At 47.7% G+C, this 23,367-nt stretch overlaps 1 protein-coding gene across 3 annotated transcripts in view; it reads right to left on the reverse strand.

Annotated features, from left to right (window-relative positions):
- LOC552397 (Krueppel-like factor 6) overlaps positions 1-23,367 on the reverse strand; it is a 232,705-nt gene that overhangs the window by 157,855 nt on the left and 51,483 nt on the right. For 2 of the 3 annotated variants that reach the window (XM_026444405.1, XM_624769.5), the window contains exon 2: positions 13,042-13,131. The exons of the other annotated variant lie outside the window; for it this stretch is intronic. In XM_026444405.1, coding sequence (XP_026300190.1) covers positions 13,042-13,131 — 90 coding nt within the window. The remainder of the gene's footprint in view (positions 1-13,041; positions 13,132-23,367) is intronic. 3 annotated transcript variants of the gene reach the window in all.

Raw genomic sequence — 23,367 nt, forward strand, 5'->3', positions numbered from 1 at the left:
GGGCTGGGCGTGTACCCGGGCCCTTTTATGCGATACACCTCGTGCCACGCCACGGATTCATCCGTGGAAGGAAGAATACCGTCGTGGCTCGGCCTCGAAATCAGTCACGCTCGAGCCGCTCGTTCAGTGACGGCCGCTTTATCCCCCGTGAAATCCGCCTTTTAATTCCATCCCTTCGTATTTCTCCCTTCCGCGATCGAAGGAGGATTCAAAAAAAAAGAAGAAAGAGAGAGAAACTTGGTCGAGTTTGTATTTACGTATTTATTAATTATACTATCTACCTGTTGATGCAACAACTCGTGTTTGGAAAATAACGCGAATGTATTATTTACGAATGGAATACGACAAGCGGTGAACATGGACGAGCGATCAATTTCACTCGACTCGGTTGGTATTTAAGGTAAGTGGATGGATCGACTCCGTGTCTCGTGTAGTGGAAGCCTTTAAGAAAATAAGTCACGCACGAAGGCGCTTCATAAGCATAATGCACCTCTGAAGGGGAAGAAGGACGGGGTGAAAAGAGAGAGATAGCCATCGATATGCTCGAACGATCAGCTACCGCTAGCGTTTATGAAACTCTTCCCTGCGGTGGCATTAATTCAACCGAGAGTTTAATCTCTCTCCTCCCCCCCGCTTCCTAATATACCAACTTCATTATATCCCCCCGACTAATTATCCATTTATTATTAACAACGGAGTGGAAAGTTTAATTGATATTAATCGCGAAAACTCCGCTCCACCATTTCGATGCACGGACAATAGGAGGACGAATCCGATTACCAGATATTCGATCCCCAGCCGGTATCGAGCGGATAATCGATAACGGGGAGGCAACGGATCGTTAATGGGAAATCCTCCGTCAATTCGGGCGAACCAGTCTTCTTCTCTCTCTCTACAAATCGAAATCTCATCGTTCGAACGAAGCTTCGTATCTCGCCTCTTCTCCCAAACTCCTTAAATCTTCCATCGATATTAAACGGATTAACGTATTTAAATCTATTTTTCTTTCTCTTGGCCATAACATAGCGCGAATAAACGAGGAATATTCGTTCTCGAGGGCGCGTCGTGTACGTACATCGTGCGCATTCGCGAAAGAAATTACACCTGGATCCATTGGATCGAGGAGAGGAGGGACACGTATATATCGGGTTGATAAATCGACGCGGCCATCCGTCGATCCATCAGGCCGATCCCCCTCCACCGAGATGATTGAGCGATATCATCGCTGGATATCGCTTATGGAAATAGATTTCCGTTGCCGACCGAGTAGGAAAAAAGAGGGGGAGGAGGCGTAGAAATCGGCCAACGATGCGACATGATCAATGAACTTTCGGCCGTTCGTTTAATGGCGCCATTTCGAAGTGGCAGGATAAAAGAAACGTGCATTAACATTGTTCGCAATTAAAAGTAATATCGAGACGATTATCGTCAGGGATTGATATATAAAATGAAAGAAAGAAGGTAAGAAATTTATATACACACCTCGAGATGGAAAAATAAATGGAAATCCTCCGTTTTCAACCACGAGTTGATCGAGAGAGAGGGAACTGTTGAATAATAATCCGGTTGCAACCGACGTCACGCGACGATGGTCGATTAATTGCGCGCGACGAAAACGCGTCCTCGCGGGGATTAGGCGTTTCCGAATTATCCGTCCAATTATCGTGTCTACGGCCGTCACGAGACGTGGCGCAAGGCGGCGTGTAATCGGTAATTGGGCAGGGAACGCTAATCAAAAGTCCAACGAGGCAAGATTACTCTTCTAAAAGTAATGTAATTACACGTATCGTTCCAGGCCGAAGAGAGAGGAAGGGAGAAAGATAGGCTTCGAAAACTTCTCTCTCTCTCTCTCTCTCTTTCTCTCGAAGAGTATCGAAACACTTCGAGACGAGGAGATTGGAGAGAAAACTATGGAAAGCAAGCTCCCTCCTCCTGTTTCCATCTCTTCCGGAGAAGTCGGTCTTCGGTTGACATTCAAATGTACCGTACGATCCGATGGAAGAAGCGGTCTCCTCGAACCTGTTCGATCGAGACGAAAATCCGTTGGTTTAATCGTCGGCAGGATGAGATTACACGACGAGGAAGGGAAGAGGGTAAAGGTAAGCGGTATCCTCTGCACGCGTGCTCTCGGACGAGATGAAAGGGGATGAGAAGAAAGGAGGATGGAAGGTTTTTCGCATACGGCGGTAACTAATGGCGGAATATAGATATGGCGCCGGTGGTATCGTGCGGGTCGTCGGCAGGTTGGCGGCGATATCCCGAGAAAAGCCGATTAAAACGGCCACGCATCGCCGTTTTTCAGCCGGTCGGTGTCGGTGCCGGCGCAGAAAGAGTTGGGGATCCTGTATAAGGAAGCACTCCGAGCGGACAATGAGCGTGTGCCGCACTGGAAATGACATTTGAGAGGGAGAGAGAGAGAGAGAGGAGGGGAGGGACAGAGAGAAAGACAGCTCACGCGAATAAGAAGTATCGGCTCGTTATTGCTACCCGGTGTACGAGGATGTTTAAAGATCGTGACTTTTGTCGGCCGCCGACGTCGCATCGCGAACCAATCCTCCAATCTGCGAATTTCCGCGATCCTCCACCAACGTCCATTCGATACTCGCCTCGGTTCTGCTTCTGTCTCTCCACCCTGCCGATAATAAGTTCAAACTTGGCGGGCATCGAGAACGACACGCACACCAATTCAATTATATAATAATCCACATTGACTTTGTCCAAATGTTAATCAAGTCACGTGCACGAATCGAATAGAAAACGGATAGTTGTAGCACGATTTATCATCGATTAGTTTCTCGATTTTTAAAAACCGCGTCTATGAATTTGAATCGGATCAAAAATTCGAAGGGACATTTCTTTCGTCCACGATTAAATCGACATGTAACGGAGATTAATTCAATAATAAATCGGGATTACGCCGCATTATATTCCGTTTACATTGTTCCAGCACCGAGAATGATGCCATCGAGGCGCCTATTTATCCCAATGGATTCCACATCGCCTCGATATTTATTTTACGTCCGAGCCTCGATCGTCGCAGGGCTAATAATCGCCGCGAGTCGAGATGTCCGTCCCGTAATATTATTTTAAAAGGGGTTTAGAAGAGCGGCGCGGTTAAAGTACACGCGTAGCACGATGCTTAATAGCAGCGCGGCTGCCGAACGGCTGCGATCGTCGGGACGGGAACAGACGTCGATCGTGTTAACTCGTGGAGGAAAAACTTGTTGTCGAGCGAAGCGAGCGGGGAGAAAGAAAATCGGAGTAAGAAATCGAGTTTTCAAACGCGTTATTTCTCCTCCTCTACGCTCGTCCAACTCTTTGCAGCGGCGCGCTACTACAAAAATACTGTTTCCATCCAGATATCCCGTTAACGACGCAACTCGCTTCTTTTGCCAAACTCTTCCCGCCACGACTCGAGTATCTCGTAAAGCGGGAGAAATTTTCGCGTCGAAAAGTTTTTCAACTGTTTCCTCCTCGCTTAAAGGGAAAAAAAAACGAAATTTTCTATCATTTTCTTCTCTTCTCGGGAGGAAAATAAAGAAAAAAAAAAAAAAAAAAAGAAAGAGAAAAGTTGAGAGCAAGAATCGCCGTAATCCATCCGTCGTCTGCGTACGAGAATAAATTAGCCGTAATGATCGGCTTTTGTCGACGACGGGTCTCGAAAGAAAAAAAGAAAAAAGGAAAAGGAAAAAAAAATCGCCAATCAAGGAATATCCGTGTGCGGACGGATTGGCAAAGTACTTGGAAGAAACGACGAGTCGTGAAACAAGTGGAGAAGAGAGTTGCTATAATCATAGGAACAAGGGCGGGATATGTGCTCGACCTCCGGTTCCCCTTTTATTTACGAGGCACGCAGGCACCGGTTCGGGAACGTTTTAACGAACGAACGGTTCTCTTTTATAACACCGGCCCGTCCTACAAATTAAGTGCCTTTCTTTCGATAGTAAACGTCCATCTGTAATTTAGAGATTTAGAAATTGTTCCCATCTCGCTGCTACCGCGAACCGGATGGAACTTGGCCACCGATAATCAACTCTCTTCTTCCTCCTCCTCCTCCTCCTCCTCCTCCTCCTTCTCGATCGTGCTCGATCACGATTCGTCGTTTTTACGATTCTCCGTTCGTTCCATTATAGCGATAATGGAGATCCATCGAGATAAATAAATAAGCCCTCTCTACTTACATTAAGAAGAAGAAAAAAAGGATTAAAAGAAATCGATTATTAAAAAAAAATCGGAATAAGACAAAGTAAGTCAATTTCCCTCCGAAAACTGTACATCTGGATGAAGAGAACGAAATCGACGCAATTGGAAAGAAGAAGAAGAAGAAAAACTAAAAGAAATCGATTATTAAAAAAAAATCGGAATAAGATAAAGTAAGTCAATTTCCCTCCGAAAACTGCACATCCGGATGAAAAGAACGGGATCAACGCAATTGGAAAGAAGAAGAAAAAAAAACTAAAAGAAATCGATTATTAAAAAAAAATCAATACACGGAATAAGACAAAATACGATCAATTTCCCTCCGAAAACTGCATATCTGGATGAAGAGAACGGGATCAACGCAATTGAAAAGAAGAAGAAGAAAAATTAAAAGAAATCGATTATTAAAAAAAAATCGGAATAAGACAAAGTAAGTCAATTTCCCTCCGAAAACTGTACATCTGGATGAAGAGAACGGGATCGACGCAATTGGAAAAAAGAAGAAGAAGAAAAACTAAAAGAAATCGATTATTAAAAAAAATCGATACACGGAATAAGACAAAATACGATCACTCTTCCTCCGAAAACTGCATATCTGGATGAAGAGAACGGGATCGACGCAATTGGAAAATCCATCGTACATCCGATATATCGGAAATAATCGGCGAAACAATGACAAATAACCGTACCGATCCGATCGGCTCGGTTAATTAACGATTTCGAGGATCGTGGAGACCTCGATCGATTCTTTTACCCCACGTCGATCGATTTCGCGATACCCCTCTCCTCTGAGGGGAGAACGTTTCAGGGACAGAAGAAGAAGAAGAAGAAGAAGGAAGAGGAGATCGGATCGGAAGCTCTGGAGGAGATAGGATCTAGGTGGGAAACAGGTGACGGCAAGCGGATCCTTCTACGATTCTTCTCTCCCTCCTCTCTTCAGTAGGAATAGACTCGGGCCAAACTCGGATATCGCGCGGTTCGTTATCTCATCTAACGAGCGGTGGCCGGTCGTTACGTGATCATTACGTGGTCACCGTCGGGTCATTGCCATCGGATCGCTTAGATCCGAATGATAGCGTGCCGATCGGGGCTCAATTAAAAGCGTAGCAGAGGTGGAACGGCGGCCACGAACCCGGGTCGAGAAAGGAAGAAGGAAATTAGGTGGATGGACGGGTAGACTGCCGCCTACGTCGATCCTTCGCGCGGATCATCTCCTTCGAATCGATTCGATCGGAAGGGAAATAAAGTAAATGACAGTTTTTCGGGAAGAAATATATTCGGCTGGCTTGAAAGGAATTGGGGATTGTGAAAGATAGAAAGTTTTCTCGCGCGTTTTCTTCAAGTAGAAACGAGGAGGTTCCACTACGGCCTCCTTTCTTTTATCAGTAGAATTCGATCGATCGAAAAATATTCGAACGTTTATATCTGCTTCCCTTTCGAAATATTCCAGGGTATTCGGTTGTTGAGAAGAGGATTCTTCTGGAGGATTAAAAGGAGATCAGGGTAGGCAAACTAGGGTAGGGAATAGCACCGAGCGTGCGGAACTGTCGATCACCTAATTTGAGGATCGATCGTCGGAGAGAGGATTCGAGTAATTGCAGGTTTGTCGGGATCCCGTCGGCCGAGGTCGGATAAACGCACGGGAATCCACGGCTATCCACGTTTAATCGAACGATGATATTTAATTACAGAGGACGGTTAATCCCCCCCCTCCTGTTTAGGTGATTAATCGACGGAGAGGTGGCACAGGCTCGAGACTTCCAAGATTCGGGATCGATCGTTGCGACATCGGATTTATTGCAGGATGATCGGATCTTTGCCTTTGAAATTCTCCATTCTCTCGATTTTACTTTTAAAATTCGGAACTGCGTGAAATTAAGAGTAAAAGTGACTCGTATCCAATCCACGAGCATTCTTTCCCTATCTCGTCACTCGTCGTTTCCCAATTTTTCCGACTCACCGAGCGTAAAATATCCACCTCGCGGCAACACCTCGAACGGCCGACCATCTATCAAAATTTTGCAATAAGCTGGATCGAAAAACGAAAACGAAAAAGAAAGGGGGGAGGGGAGGGAGGGAAGAAAAAAGGAAAAAAGAAGAAGGAACGATTGCGCAATAAATTCGCAATAACAGCTCGCCGTACCAAACTCTCGACAACTCCGTCGTCGTTGGTCGTCGAGAGGGAGGTGTTACTCTACTCGAGATGTAACTGGAGAGGAGAGGTTGGCTCGTTCCGAGACTGAAAGTGCGGACACGATCGCGTATAAATAGAACCACCTGTGCGTAACCGTACCGATTTCTAAGCGGCTCCATGTAAATCGTGGAGAGCCGCCGGGAGCGACTCGTTTCTTCGAACGAGACGAGTGCAATGACGCGTGTTCGCCACGCGGGGGGTATCCGCCGTCCCCCGATGACGGATAATAAATCACGTTCGATTCGTCGTGGTACATCGATCGGTACAGTTTCGAGAGAGAGAGAGAAAAGAAAAGAAAACCGAAGGAGAGAAGCGATTACCGGTCGATGTGTAAGAAGGCGAATTCTTGGATTCCCTCGTTAAGACGATGATGTATATAAAGATCGGCCGATGGAAATTGTGAAACCGGTTACCACGTTCTCTTCTCTCCCTCCCTCCCCGTTTCTCTAATTGGAATGTTACGTTATTTACCCATCTCTCCACGAGATACACCAGATTACTCGAGGATAAATTATCGTATTTACGATCCTCCGTAACGCATTTTCTTTTTCCTCGTTATCAATAATCTCGTTAATAATCGAATATCGAATTTTCCATCATCTCGGTTTCGAATCCTCTTCCTCCTCCTCTTCCTCCTCTTCTTCCTCGAGAAGGAAAGATACAGATCGTTGAACCGTCGAGAGACAAGAGCTCGAAAGAGACTGGAGGCTTGCGCGCAAGGTGGCGCGTGATTTAGCGAGGAAACGCAATAAAAGCCGAGGCAATGAAAGAAGATGACACGCGGTCAACACTCGCGGCGCCTTCTATCCGTTCGCGGCTTAGCTCGTACGGTACTCTGGACAATCAGCGGCGGCAGATGTTACGACTGCGAGCGACTGCAACAGGCTGCAAGCGACTGACTCGACATATTTCGCGGGGCGTGAAAAAATCGCGGAGCCCGTTTTATGCCCGCCACCATCCTTCCTCTTCCTCGTGGTAACGAGCGCTAACCGGGACGAATCGACCTGGGGGATCTCGCCGATCGAATTTATTCCCGAGAAAAACGGGGGAGGAGGACAAATCCTCGAGAGAGAGAGAATAAGAGATGCTTCCTCGAGAGTTTCCAAAACGGACGACGGGACGATTGTCTTCGAATCGAGTATTATTATTCGTCGAGTGTCGAGATCGAAGAAGAAGGAATCGTACATAATCTTCCATCTCACGTTCGTCTCCTTTACGAAGATGGGAGAGATGAATATTTTATAGTCAAGTTCGTGAGATTTTATAGGCGGGAGAGTGAAAAATGTTTGATTAGAGGATAGAAAGTTGGGTGTGACTGAAGAGCACTTGAAATTAGCGTCTGAATGGAGAATGTGACCACGCAAGTTTTTGAGTGGACGTGACCATGAAGTTTTCTAGGAATCTCTCTCTCTCTCTCTCTATCCTCGCGTGACTTAAGCTTAAGAGAATCGAGACGAAACACAATTTGATCTTTGATTTTTCCTTTTCTTCTCAACAAACTGTTATATTCTTATTAACCATCTTCACGCGTTCGTTCCGCCTTTCGAAAAAGTATCCATCGATATTCTTTTAAACCGTAGAAAAAAGAAGAGGAAAAGGAAAAGGAGAAAAAGAGGAAGAAAAAGGCTGCGTACACGTGTCTCGCCGTACACGGACGCAGACAGAGAGGAGCGTGTAACAGCATCGGTGTGGCCACACCTCGCGACTCACGTTGCTGCAAACGATGGTCGACATGTAAATTCGTAAGACTCGTAAAAGACTCGCGGTGAAACGAGCCGAATGCGCGAGGAAGAATGCTCCGGCGAAGAGCATCGGGGGAGGTGGAGAGAACCGAGGGGAGCCCCCTCCTTCTCCCAGCTGTTCGGCATCGATTAAAATGCCATTGGCGAAAACGTGGAGGCCTCTAAAAAACGTATATAGACCTCCTTCGAATTCCAAAATATTCCCACTTTCGCGACTCTCCTTCTCCCCCAAGAGAGAATCGAAAGATTCTCTCGTTTCGAAATCTTCGAAAAGAAGAATCAAGTTTCGATCCGTCGAATCTGGCGGATCCTCGTCGAGGAGAGGATCGCAGAAGGGATTAGAATTGGAAACGGCCAGTTTACAGCCAGTTCCACGTTTCACACGTCCGTCCAACATATTACCCTTCCCGTTATCGAGGGGCCGGCGTGCTGGTCGGAGCTGGATGATGCATCGTGAGCATCGTGCAAACGCTTTCGAAGCGCGCCTCGCCGGGGAGCGCGCACAGCGGCCGCGCCGACAATAGATATTCCGCAACGCCCACGTTAGCGGGAGACAAAGGCCTGAACGGCCGGCAGATGCACGGCTCGCCTGCGACGCAAATGCACCGACGTCCGTCGATTTAGAGAACGCAACGAGATACGCCCGTTACGTACCTTCGTTTATACGTTATTCGTGACGAAGGTGCGGTACGTACGTACGTACGTACGTAAGCAACCGGCCGAGCCACGTACTTCCCTCTCTCCGTTTCCCAAACGAGAGCTTGTGAGAAAATCTTCTTCCCTTTCGATTCGTCTCGACAGAATGTCGACTCTGGTTGAATATCGGTGGATGATTTGCGGCGGATCGGTAGAGGGAAGGGAAAGGAGAAAAAATAGGCGGCTACGTGAAAAAACGAAATAGGCGAGAGAGTAAAAAGGAAAGGTATGGATTTTGAAGTGGGTACGGTTGTTGCGAGACTAGCTGCGAGGCCGAAGCAAACGCGCGCACGTACGTACGCTCGAAGGTTACGTAATTCGGAGAAGAGCACGCGGACGGAGAGGAGCGACCGGTGACGACACCTTCTTCGGAGAGAAGCCTCGAGATCCGGGAGTGTCCACTCGACTGGGAGGTAGCCCGGCCCAGCCCACGTTCCCAACCATCGACCACGTTCCATACCGGATCCGTGGAGATACGTTCGATCGATACGTACGCGCATCGCTTCGTTTTCCCTTCTAATTGGAAACGGAGTTATTCAACCGCGCCTCGGATGACGAATTGTCCGTCGATCGATAAACTTTCGAGGAATAAGAATTCTATATATATGTATATATACACGAGGATTCATAGGGATCGCGTGGGCGGTTTTACTCGCCCGTTTACCCAGATTCGATAGAAATTAGAAATCGAGGAGACGAGCGTATTGGAAGAGAATCGTGAAATCATCGAGCGATCGTGGACCATGAGCATTCATAAATCGTGTTCGCCAAGCCGTGAACGTCCTCCGTCTATCTCCCTACCTCTGCACCTGTCCCAGTTTCCATATTTCCGTTAAATTCCAACTTCGTCCCCGACGCTTACGATCGCGTGACCAGAATTACTTTTCCCTCCAGCTCGGGATCATCGACGAGAGGAACGCTCCCTTTCTCGTTCCCCCCTCCCCTCGTAATATCTCCATCTTAAGAACGAATCTTAATTAACACTCGGAGGATCTTCGCGGTTGGACCAAAAATCCCACGGCATCCTCCTAGCGCAGGCACTGGTGGGACAGGGTACGAACGTTGTTCGACGGGGTACCACCACCACCGCCACCACCACCACCACCATCACCACGTGTCGGTTTTATCGGACCTGTACCCGTGTACAGTCGTTAAATCACTCGAATCCGGCAATATATTCGAGCATCAACGTATCTCTAACGAGCGTATCCCCTATCGTCCGGCTGGGATCGGGCAAGGAAAATCCGACAAGCAATCAAACGACGAAAGATTCCACGGCTACCAGAGGGGCACGAGGCGACGACGAGGCGACCAACGTGGCCGTCCACCGTGCCAGCCATGTTGCGGAGGAATCCACGACTATCGGAAGCGATCGCGAAATCTCGGGGCAATAATTCACCCCCTTCCGCCCCTTCCACTCTCGTCCGTGGTTGGAGGGGGCCCCGTTCGACACCGATGTCCTCGTACAGACTTGGGCAGAAAAGACCACGGCATCGTTGAACGGTTAATGCTCGCATAATACGTGCACGGCGCGGCGGCCGCAAGGGGGGACGGGTATTGTTACTAGTTTTACGTACCGTTATTTTCTTCCCGTTGACAGAAATTCCTTGGAGCGCAAAGGTGAGCGCCGCTATCTGCGAATCTCCGAGCTTTCCGTGGAAAAATCCCCGATACTTGACCCCGCCGCGAAACCTCGCACCTTTATCGCGCGAAATTTCACCACGGAGAGATACAAGGTAGAATTAAAAACGTTCCAACTTCGTTCTTTCGTTCGTTGATTGAAATCTCGGACGAGGAAGGGAAAGGATCGCGATTACGAAAACGGGAGCGTGGAGAATCGTCGAATGTTTTACGGAGGGAGGACAGAGGATGGGATAGTTCCGCGGAGATTAGTTCCGTGCGCCGAGTTATATAGAAGGGTTGGCCGGCCTCGGCCCAGCCATCGATCCTCCGGCTACCGGCTTCTGCCCGTTAATGAGTCATGTTTAATTGGCGTGGGAAGCCCGCGGCTACGTCCACGTAACGGAATTGAACTGTACCCGATCCAACACCGCGCGGTTACGACAAGGTAAATACACCACGACCACCATTGACCCCTTACGCTCGGAAAATAACGAAACGGAACGAAAGAATCGTTAATGAGAGGCGAATCGAATTGATCGATCGACCGAAACGAGTTTTCTTCCTTTCCTTCTTTCTTTCCCTCTTCCCTATCCCTCCTCTCAAATCTCTAAACTCGAGATACCGGAATCTTGGCCGCTCGGTGTACACAGGTGTATCGGGCGCGAGCATATTCCACGCACGGCTGGCCTGGATGCCGCCTTTCACGAGAAGAAGAAGAGGAGGAGGAGGAGGAGGAGGAAGAAGAAGAAGCCACAGTTTTACTGCTACCTCGACGACAGGCCAGGCATTCACCATCAAATCGCGATTTCTCAGGCAACAAGGATTTAACGCGAGACATTCACGGGGCCTCCGCTACGTATGTACAACAAGCACGGGTTTAGAAACGTTGTCGCCGCGGCAGATGGTACGCGACAGCCCGTTTCAAACGATTACTGTTACCGAGTCCCCGACCACGACAACGACGACGACGACGACGCTTGCTCCCAACTTATGCCGGTATGCAAATAAATGGCATCGCGGTGAAAAAACGCACAATGCGATACGAAGGCGGGCAGGACGCGTGCTACGGGCCATTGTCTCCCGGTCTAATCACGACCGCGCGCGCAGGCATTTACGAGCCACCGGTTAGACGTAGCCCCCGGTCAAACGCTACCACCACCACCACCACTACTATCGCTATCTTTCGCGGGAAGGCGGTTCTCGTATTCTCCGCGCCACGTACCGATATATGCATCGCGAATACCAACACGAGTCACACCCATCACAGAGCCCCGACGACCCTGTGGGTGGCGCCACGTACGAATAAGTCGTAAGGCCATCATCCGACTATCGATATTCTATATATCTCTCTCTCTCTCTTCTCACGGCTTACATTACGTCCTCTCTTCCATCCCTCCCGTAATCTAACCCCCGAGGCGATCCTGCTCCGTAACGACGCTTTAGATCAACAGAAATAATTCCCTTTGATTCGAGGACTCGTTAAATTCCACCCTTACCTCGCCCCAGGGCCTCTCCTCTTCTGGAGGAGAGAGAGGTTAATACGTTCCACGCCGCGGGTCGTGGAGTTAAGAGGAGGAGTAGAAACTCGCGTAGAGAATCTAGCAATGATCGTATCGATAGAGCTCGAATCGATATGGAAAAATCTTTGACGCTCTTCAATTCCAGAGAGAGAGAGAGAGGGAGAGGAGAGAAAAAAGGGACGAACGAAATTGGCGCAAGAAAGCGTGGAGGTATCCCTGAGCGAGGTTCATTGGCGCGCTCCAAGTCCTTGTACGATCACCTTGTACCTAAATCGACACCTCGACTCGCGATTGCACGCCGCTAATCGTCCTTCCGGGAGTGACGTGCCGACATACCGCGGTTCTTGCTAACAACCCTGACGTAGCCCTATTAGTAGCCCACACACACACACACACACACATATATATATATACATAAGTATAGGATGTGTTGTTGCCGGAGGTCGACACACGAGGCCGGCATCACGATTCGGGTGCCATCACGTAGCAAGCGGAGCCGAGCGGGTTTCCATTCGCGGCCAATCGACACGCGCTTCCCGCGATTCGATACCGTCGATCGTGATCCAACGACCTCCTCCCTCTCCTCCTCCTTCTCCTTCGGCCGCGTAAACAAATGGAGATACCGGAAAGCGGAGAGTGGAGTGGAAAAAAATTGGACGGACGCATCGTGGCGTGGGAAGGTCGAGGAGGCTCTGTGCGACGACGAACTCGGCGTTAATGGCAACAACGCCGAGAGAAGGTCGCGTATATACGCGAGAGGGAATACGAGCGCGGGTAGGTAATTAGTTGCGCGATGAGTCGACGTATCAGAGATTCGAGTTTGAGAAAATTTCTGATCGAGGATGAAAAAAAGAGAAGCGAGACTCGCGAACCTTGTAACAGTTGATTCGAATTAAATTCGTCGCGATGAACGTTTCAACGTAAACGTTATTTCACGTTAATTATTTAGTTTAATCGTCTATTCATTTCGTTATCGATTTGTATCGTGTTATTGCTTGCTCGAGATTTGGGAATGGATGAAAATGATCGCAGAACGAGAGGAGGAATGTAAGAAAAGGCGACGTACCTCCCTAGACGTTGGTGCCCCCAGGACGCAGGGGCTGTCCGGGCGGCGGGGCGCGCTGGCCCACCGCTTGCTCGAGAGCTCGCTCTCATCCTGAAACAATAAACGTGACCTGTAATTAGACAAAACGAAGGTAAAGGTGATAGGCGGCCAGCCGCTTGATGAGACGCTATTATATACCAATCGTAATGGGCCCCCTTGGGAAACGGCCAAATTGCTCCTCGCAGAAAATTAGCCGGGGAGAACAATGGAAGGAAGGAGGTTACGATTTCGTCGTGTCCTACGAAAATCCGCGATTTCAATTTTACTATCACGTATCTATGCGTGTGAACGTATATATATATATATATATATATATATATATATATATATATATATATATATATATATATACATTGAAGCGTGTGCGTATTGCAATATCGCATTAAAATTCGATCAAAGTCCATCTTTTCACGCGGTCGAGGCAGAAACACACTTTTTATCGAGACAAAAGTTTTATTCCGATAAAACCGACCGATAAACAGATAAACTTCCGTTAGACATCCATATATCCCAACGCGGTATGAAATTTTTTATCGCTCCATCAGCGTAACGAGTATAAAAATTGCAACGGCGCGTTCCGTTTAGTTTTACGACTACGCGATATTTTCCCTCCCCTCCCCTCCGGAAAAACGTGGTCGTGGTCGAAGTCTCGACTCTCGTCGAGTGTGGCTTGCCGATGGAAACGCGACTGTCGTGCGTTTGTCGGGCGTTTGCAATTTTCCGGCGGCGCCGACGCGAATCGATGCGAACACCTCGCGGAATTGCATTCTGCGACACGATTAAGCGGCACGGCGGCGTAGCGGCGGCCAGGAAACAGCAGGGGCGCTCTAATGGATCAATTATACCGAGTCATTTCGAGTGGAAACGAAAGAAAGAAAAGGTCGGCGTGGAAATAGGCCCCTCGTGGAATAATTAAGATGGCATCTCGCCGGTGTCAACGGTTGAATCGCTTCTCCGAACCGAATTCCGAAACGAGAGAAATATGTATATATAGAGATTGCGTAAAATTTTCTGTCGAGTAGAAGATGAAACATTTGCGGAGACAAGGTTTCGCGCGTTTTAATCCGTTTTAAATCGAACATAGTCGTTCGAATTTTCTTTCTCGGCCCATCCTCCTCTCGCTTTCTCTTACGTTCACTTACGATCAGAAACACGGTGTACACATTTTACATTTATGACACCGCGGATCTCTTAGAAATCTTACGTAAACTCGGGATCTGAAAGCTTGTACGAGCGTCGATAGGCAAAGAAAATCGAGTGTTATCTTTTACGACGCGCAACATCTCGGGGCCGTCTACCTCGACTATTATTATCTCGATACGAGCAGGAATACGTCTCGTTGCGCAATCCTCTCCCCCTTCCTCCTCCTCCTATAAAATTAAATAAAAACATCAGAAATTAGGTAAACAACTTTCCTTACGTAACGAATGCAAGAATCAAATTGATCCATCTGGTCCCGTCGAGTTTACCTTCGCCCTGCGTTTTAAACTGAAAACGATCGTCCTTCCACGGCATGTGGACAAGGCGTCGGGGTTGAAAATACGCGCGCCATTGCGTATTCCTCGGCCCACCGATGCGTTATTATCCTCTTATTATTATTGTTATTGTTATTGTTATTATTATTATTATTATATTGCATTATTACGTGGCCAGTTGCAACAGTAACCTCGCTGCCTTGCGATGTTACGTTTACTTTCGCCGCTAGATTTCTCCCTATTTTCCGTAATGCGGCGAGATTGCGGCGGCTTGAAATTGAATCGGCTCCTTTGGACACGGATATTAACGATCCAAATATAGCGCGCGCCGCTCGTGCTCCACAACAAATCGATTATAACCACTCTCGATCCGCTGGATATCGGCTTTTATTCCTCGAGTTTGAAAATCGATAAAATTCAATTTCACGCGAGGGATCGCGTTTTATATACATATGATATTATTATATACCCTGTATATATCCTCCCCCGAAATACGATTAAATGCAAACGAGCTCTCCTCCTTTTCTATGAAAAAAAAACGAAACCCTTTAAAAAGAAAAATTCCTATTAATTAACAAGAGAGAGAGAGAGAGATATAGAGAGACAAGCTTCTCTTAATTACGAACTATACGCGTTTATGAACCGATAGCGCTCCATTTTCCCACGCGTTTAACGGCGATCGAGAAGAGAGAGAGAGAGAGAGAATGGAGATAAAAGTGAAGATACTCGGTCGTCTCCTCTCGTCAGCCCCTAGTGGGGGCGAGGCCAGGTGGGGCTGGTTCGAAGCGAGTAACGTATGAAATCATCGACGAATGAGAGTGGTGGCGAGAGTGGCCGTTCTCCATATGCAGCTCGTATAGCAATAAGGAGGTGAAACGGTTGCGTAACGGAACGGGCATTAGCGGAATATTTATAACATTAATCGTGGAACCGGGCTGATTACCGACAGAGCCCCACGGACACCGAAAGGGCAATCCCCGTTAATCCCATCTCGCCCCCAATCTTCTCGCCTCCTTCCATTCCCAAACATTCTCCGCGTTTTCGATTGTTGAAACCGATCGCGACCACACGTGTATGTATATATATATATATATATTTATATATACACGTCCTCCGTGAAATTCGTCTTGTCGTAAATCTCTCTCGAGCATCTTTGAAGAAAGAGAGAAAAGCTGGTTGATGAACTCGATTCTTTCCTCCAAACACTCGAGGAGACGCGTATACCCGATTCTTTCAATTCAACAAACCGTGAATCAACGATTAATCCACGCGTGGACGATCGATTCTCGCGTTCGAACGATCCCGTGAAATCGGCCGCGCTCCCTCCGGCAGCGATTCCCCTCGAACAGAAATATGGAATGCGAGGAGGAGACTACCGTGCGGCGGAGACTAGCCACGGCTCGTTGTTCAATGAGGGAAAACAATGGGGGGCTTGATTTACGAGGGCATTACCGACAACCCACGTACACGCTTAGATCTACATATTATACCAATATTCCCCGTGTTTATTCTCGGCCCCTGCACACCGCCGCTATCCGCCTCACGTGTACACACGCGCGCACACCACCATGATTCACGCGAGCTTGGCAGCATCATCTCTCGCCGCCGTGTCTCGCGCCAATCTCTACCCGCGGAGGGAGAGGACAGGGTCCGGGAGGAATTCGTTCGCGGAAGCGAATCGTTCCTCCTCCTCCTCCACCCTTCCCTATATATCCTTGCCCGCGTCACGTTTTCGAAATACCGTTTACGAACACGCCGTCTCCCTCCTCCTTCACGATCCTCTCTTCTTCTTTCCAGTTTCAGATCCACCCGCCCACGAGGGCATACCGTGATAAATCAGACGGTATTAAAAGATGGAAAGAAAAAGGGCACCGTTGCTTCGTCGTTTCTTGTCACAAACTGTTCGCTCGTAAAAGGAGAAGGATTCCCTTCCTCAAGTACGATTGTAAATCATAGGATGCGGTTGACGCGATAAGCGGGGAGTATAATCGCGTGTAATGGATAGGATCGCGATGGGAGCCGTTTCGCGTGTTCTAATAATTGGTCGATAATTATATATTCCTCGAAATTGATCTCCAAGACCATTCTCTCTCGGTTCACGCACGATAGGATCCTTCTCTTCTTTGTTTCTCCTTCCACTTTTCCTTGTTATTCGTTATATCGGCGATCCTTTCCCGAGCAATTGTTTCCAATTGTTGGATGGACAAAACTTCTCTGACGCACTTCTCAAATTTTAAGAAATTTCTTAAGAAAGATAGGAGTCGCGCTTGATCAAAGCGTATCGTTGCACGTCGTATCTGGAGGGAGTAAAGGAGAATTTAGCACAGGCTAGGAGGTACAATCGTTGGCGTACAATTGTTTAACCGCGGTTGCGTTACACATCGGCTTATTTCGAGCACGAAAGGAAGAAGAGGGACGACGGGCAATTAGACGACGACTCGAGCCGTCACTACGTACGCGTGCCGGCTTAATTGCAAATTTCGAAACGCGAAATGCAGTTGGATGGAGAGAAGATAATTAATTTGGGAGGGAGGGTGTGTTAAAATCGTAGCCACGAATAACGAATAACGAATAAAAAGATATTAGATCCGTTCTTCTTACAGCCCTTCCCTCTTCTCCTCCTTCGTCCATCGAGAAAGAAAGGGAGAGGGGAAAAGAAGATTTTTACGGGAATTCTCGCTCCCCACCGCCGCGGGGATTTTTTCTCCCCTGGCACGCCGGGTGAAAGTTTGAGGCGGCCTCCTATTTGCAGACACGAAAGCGAGGGAGAGCAACCACGGAGTTGGCCCGTATACACCTCTCCACTGTGTACGCGTACACACTGAAAAGGCAAATCTTTGCGCCTGCACGTAACGCAAATCATGCGGCGCAAGTGTGGCACGTGTTGTCAGCGTGGCGCGTGTTGTGTGTGTGTGTCTGCGTGTAAATGGAAGCTGGCTCGCGCGATTACATAACGAGGGAGGGAGAGGGGGGGAGGGATTTCAGTTTAAATATGGAACCTGTCAATCTTCCCCCGGCTGCACGCTGTAATTAATAATAATTGCCCGCTCTCTTTGCCGCTCCAGTTATTACCACCGTTTTGACGGCTGATTAGCGCCGCGTGCTTGCTCGAATTAAAAAAAAAAAAAAAGAAAAATTGACCCTCTCTCTTTCCTCCCGTCGATTAAATTTAACGAATTGAAACAGGCGGCGATATTTCGTCTCCTTTCGTTGGGATTCGCGATTCGATCGATTCGCGAGTGAGGAAAAGAAGGAAAAAAAGAGGCGGTAAAAGCTGACGTCGCGATTAAATGCAGATCTCGCGCGGGCGAGAGCGATCGCGACGGATCATGCAAGTAGAACACGGCACGTGTTGTCAGACTCGGTGTGTACGTGACCGTAGGTGTATTAAACTGCACGAGTTTCCTTCGATTACACCAGCGGAACGTGCTCGAAATAAATGTTAAAATCACGATCGGGCTCGTGTTAAATCGCGAGACGATCGAAACGATACTCCCCGCGGACGAGAGATTGCCCATCCTGGATGGAAATTGGGCGTCCCCTCGCGCCGCAAAAATTTCGATCCTCGCACGATCGATATTAGAATGGATCGAGAGAAAGATCGATGGAATATACTACGATACTTCGTGAAGAATAAAACGATTTAAGGATTAAAACTTGAGCTTTAATTTGGGCATTGGAATTTTTTCTCGCGTTCCACTGCGATATAAAGTCAAATATGTATACGAAGCGTGAACGAGACGACCGCTTATGACGAGAACCGCTTTGCGGCCAATCGTAAAAAATCCTGCTATAAATCATATAAACGACGTGGAACGTTGAAGAAACGTTGGAGAAGAGAATTGATCGCTTAAGAAATCAACGACGATATATATTTTCACCGATGTATACATAAAACGGGGGCCAAAATTCATTATTCGCGCGAAAGACTTTTACGATCGCGGTTGATCGGCCATCGGCCGAGGTAAAAAAAAAAAATAACCAGAATAACGTAATAATAATAATAATAATGGCCGTAAGAGAAGTTTAACGTTGAAACAAGACGATGATAAATATACTCTTAAACCCTTCGTTACAAGCGTGGAGAGTAGCGGCGATGCGATCCCATTTACAACATCATTTACATACGTTTTGACGTTTCTCGCGGCCTCCTTTTGACGTTTAAATATCATCGGGCGAAACCTGTCCTTCCACGCGATCGCGAAAGTGGAATATCGAGATAGAGAGAGAGAGAGAGGCTCGTCACGGTTCCTCTCGAACGACATCTTAACTCTCGTCCGAGGAAAAGACGAAAATAAAATAAAATAAAAAAAAAAAAAGAACGGTCGCCGTTCGTTTAATCGCGCATAAAGATCGGCGCCGTTCGAGCGTGCGAATCGAGCGCAAAATATTTTAACGAGACGTATCGCGCGCAATCGCACGGATACGTGTAATTTCGCGATGATTCGTCGAGGTCGGGGAGGAGAGAAAAGAGAGAAGGAGCGAGCTCGACAATTTGCCTTATTTATCACGCGCTCGATATTCACAACCCGATGTTTTTTCCCCCCTTTATCTTTTCACGCTCCACATCGTGATTAGACGGATCGTGGGAGAGAAAAAAAAAAAAAAGGCGGTTGGCGGGGTGTGGACGGATTCGGTCGGGGTGCAACTTTTTTTTCCTTTTTCCTTTCCCGCGTTTCCGCGAAACAATGCGAACAAACCCACCCCATCCAGCGGCGTCGCGTTGGTGTAACAATGCGTCTTGGCGCCGTACACAACGATATTATTATATATCCGGGCGAGCCGGGGTCGGTTACTTAAAACTTCATTGAAACCGCGAACAACAATGACTTTCTCCCGCGAGTCGAAAGGAGGAAGTCGAAGTCCGGGTTACGACCACTGTTCGCCGCCTGCTCGCGCTCGTGACGCTTCTGTTCCACGAGAGAAAAAAGAAAAGAAAGAAAGGGAAAAAAATCAATTATTCATTTCGCGCAGGCTAAACGAGAGAGGCGAGCATAGTGAAAGGATCAAAGCGAATCATCGAGAACGTTCCCCTCTTCCGTAAGGGATGCCTCTCGATCGATGAAAACTGCCAACAATCCCTCGTCGTACAGAGTCAACCGTAAAACGATACGCTTTTTCGATATCTCTCTTCTTTCCCCTTTTTTTTTATTATTAAGAACGTCACATTCGAGTAGTTTCGTGCACGTAAGCTTCGATTCACGAGGGATGAATTCTTATTGCTTAGAATCGCGACGATGAGGAATACACGCGATTTCATGGCGGAGGCACGCTTGCTCGTTCCGCTCGCACGATAGACGGAAGGGCTATCAAACGTCGATCGAGTTGTCGCACGGTTGGGTGGCGCGAGCCTACTCCAAGCCTTACGACACGGATAGGCTTGATAATTTATTATCGGCGAAGAAATGGAAGCCGCCGATCTATTAGCACCGCGTACGACAATAACAGCGCAGGCCGTAAGTAAGCTAAGTGGTTAAGTAACGCGGCTCGCCGACCGCCTACGCTTCTTACAGGTTCTTATATCGTGCCCCCTCCCCTATCGATCGCGACAAATCTATCGAGAACACGTTCGACAGAAAAAAGAAAACGCAGAATGAAATTTCGATGATCGACACTTTCGAGGATCGATTACTTTACAAATCACTTTGAACCGATCCTGTTCGAATTCAAAAGCGAGGATATTACTCGAAAATAACAGAACAAGTACAGCGTACGGCGCCTATCTATACGGTTATTTTCGAGTGGTTTACGAGCAGCATCCGGAGAATAGGAACGCGCGCACAGGTGTATCTTCGTTTTATGGAAACTGGCCTACCCGACTGGCTCGTTCTAAAATCCTCGCAACTCGGATAAATTGAATTCGAGGAGGGGAAATTGAAGGATCGAATCGCTCGCGCGTTTCCGTGCGTTACGTGATTGTCGTACCGCCTCTTCCCCTCTGAAAACGCAACACGACTCCGTACCTGGCTCCCGCTCGAAAGACAAAGAGAGAGGCGAAGTCGGAAGAAATTTTCTCAACCCGGCGTACGTTCTCGAAAATACATAAAATCGCTGGGCGGAAGCGAGAGTAACAGTTTTCGACTCGAAATCGAGACTCGACGGGATGGTTTATCGGCTTGTAAATCGTATTTTTAATCGTATTGGCGGGGGAGGTTGAGAAAAATTTCCCCGCCGAACGTGAAATTGGAAAAGGAAGTTGCGCGAGGACATTTCGCAACGGTGGATCGGATGTGTACAGAAGCGGTGGGATAAAGCGGGACGAGGGGAGGGAGACGGGGAGGAGGGAGATCGGGTTTAAGAGCGGCGCCGTCAGGCCGCAAACGCGATTCGCCTCGCCGCGACGAACGTTTTGTCGCCGGTGATTGGCGTTTGAAAGAACAACCGCGTACAATGCAATTACCTTGGCCTTAACCGCCTCGGACCCGACCGATAGCATTCGATCCCTAAGCCGGATAAATACGTGTATATCGCGGTCCACGCATGCGAGTCACAGACAGCCGGTGCAAGATCGAGTTTTTCTTCCACCTCCCTCCCCCCAAGCCTTCCCGATATGTACTTGCGCCTGTTCGCGCCACCTTCCTATCCCTATCCCATTATTCATATCTATTTATCCTTTTTCCTTTTTTTTCTTTTTTATTTATCCAATTCACAATTTTTCCTTCTCCTCGATCCGAGTAAAATAACAGCTCGAATCTAATCTTCGATATCGTGAAATATGACGTTTTCGCGTTTCCTTTTCGATCGATCTTTCTTTAGTTAGGGAAAAAAATTATTTTTAAAGCTAGTTTTAAATTTTCCGATAGACAGGGGGGAAAAGTTCCGTACACAAGCTTGCAAGAAACGATTGTAATTCTTCCCCTTTTCATTCTCACACTCGACACGTAACGAATCCACGGTTTTTGCCTATTCCCCGGCGAATCCTTAACGAGCCACGAGATCGCATCTCGTTAAAGGGTCGTAGGTCATCCTCGTCCTGCCTTTCGCGCCTTACAACCGAGCCTCGCGGGCAAAAATTCTTCTACACCGTATACAGATACGCGCTCTCGAATCCGCGAATTTTCTTTTTTCTCGCGCGAACCTTTCTCGAGTTCTTCGAAAAGAGAAAAAGCCATGGACATACGTTTTACCCCCTCGGCGGGGTAAAGTGTAAGGCAGGCTCCGCTCGCTTTCGCAATTTCTTCTTTCTTCGAGGCAAGAAACGGCGCGGATAAAGACACGGCTGGTTCCTTTTAAGGCGCAATCTTTCTCGAACGCCGGCGACCACCGCGGGCCGAGGCGGATACCGGGGAGCGTGGGCGTTATTGCCTTTAATGCCGAATCGAGCCTCGTAAACGAACATCCCCGAGTCACGAATCCATGTCGTTTATTGGCCCAAAGTGGCGGTTCGGCCCACGCGTAATCGCCCGATACATTCAATTTCTCGCAACGCCGATTATCGCCGATCTAATTAGCCCCGATCATCATCGGTCCCAGACCTTTCCTACCATAATCCTCGACGACGGAGAATTATAAAAGTCGGGAATATCGATTAAATCCATATCTCGATTGATAAAACGCGCGCCCCGAGACGCGAGGAATGGGAATAAATAACAACGTTTCGAAGGATGGAGGAAAAAATGTAAGATCGTGGCACGATTCCTCGAAGAGAACAGAGAGGAGAAGATTCGTTTCTCTCGTCGAAAGGGATAATTTGAACTCTGCGATATCGCTGCACTGATGACCGATAAAATATGCGCGGGTCGCGTCGTATTTTCACGTCATCGCGGATATTTTATTATCGCTGCTATCCGTTTCCCCGTTCCTCGATTAATTCGACCGCTCTGTCGACGATTTCAACGCGAGCGAGAAACGTTTCCGAGATGGAACAATAAGGCTCTCTGTGGCTTCGTCGAGGCGGGCACAAAGGATTCTCGAGGAGGAGAGAGTGCAGAGATTGCTCGAGATTTACGGGTTACCGCGTAACGAAGGGGACTCATCAGCATCGGTAATGGCGGCATTAAGCCCCTCGGCCCTTTTGTCTGTTGCCCGACCCACACTTCACGCAGGACAGTCCAAAGTGTACTGTCGCGGAACAGTCAATCAATTTAATTACTCGTTCCAACCAGTCGGATACCATACCAGAGTCGAACGTTTATCAGAATGCCCCTCCCCTGCCACGGAACAGCTATTTCTCGAGCTGTTGATGCATTCACTACTAAATCTCTTTCTTGGCTCAAAAATTGCACGTGAAAAAGTTTGATCGGATCGAAATCGGCAATTCATTTCGAAGAATCGAACGATGCATGGAAACCGATAATAATTCCCATTGGTTTTCCTTGTTTTATATAATACGAGTTAAGATAAGTTTTACTTTGGTCCGAGTTCGAGGAAACGAATCAATTTCGATTAATTGTATTTCAGACGATATCGAGACTGATAAAGCGATAATAATTCGAGGGGACGGTTACGTTTCGATCGTGCGTGGAATAACGAGGGAAACGACACGGAAAAGAACAGTTTTACGTAACGCTCGTAAAAGGATTAAAAACTTGGACAATACGAGTCGTTAAACAGGCTCGTGAAACGGTCGATTCCATTTTCCCCCAAATTAATAACGAAAAATAACGTTTCCAACGTTTTTACAACTCCCAAAGAAAAATTCTTAGATTTAACCGTTTTTAATTATCCGTTTACAAGCGTAAACGAGCCGAAACATTTAATATTTTTCCAAGCGAATTCCTCGACGATATCCTCGAGAGGATCGTCCGTGCATCAATTGCGAAAGAGAATTGGCAAACGGTATGGGAGCAGTGGCACACCAAGAAACGATGTT

Source organism: Apis mellifera, linkage group LG12, assembly GCF_003254395.2.
Source record: "Apis mellifera strain DH4 linkage group LG12, Amel_HAv3.1, whole genome shotgun sequence".
Lineage (NCBI taxonomy): Eukaryota > Metazoa > Arthropoda > Insecta > Hymenoptera > Apidae > Apis > Apis mellifera.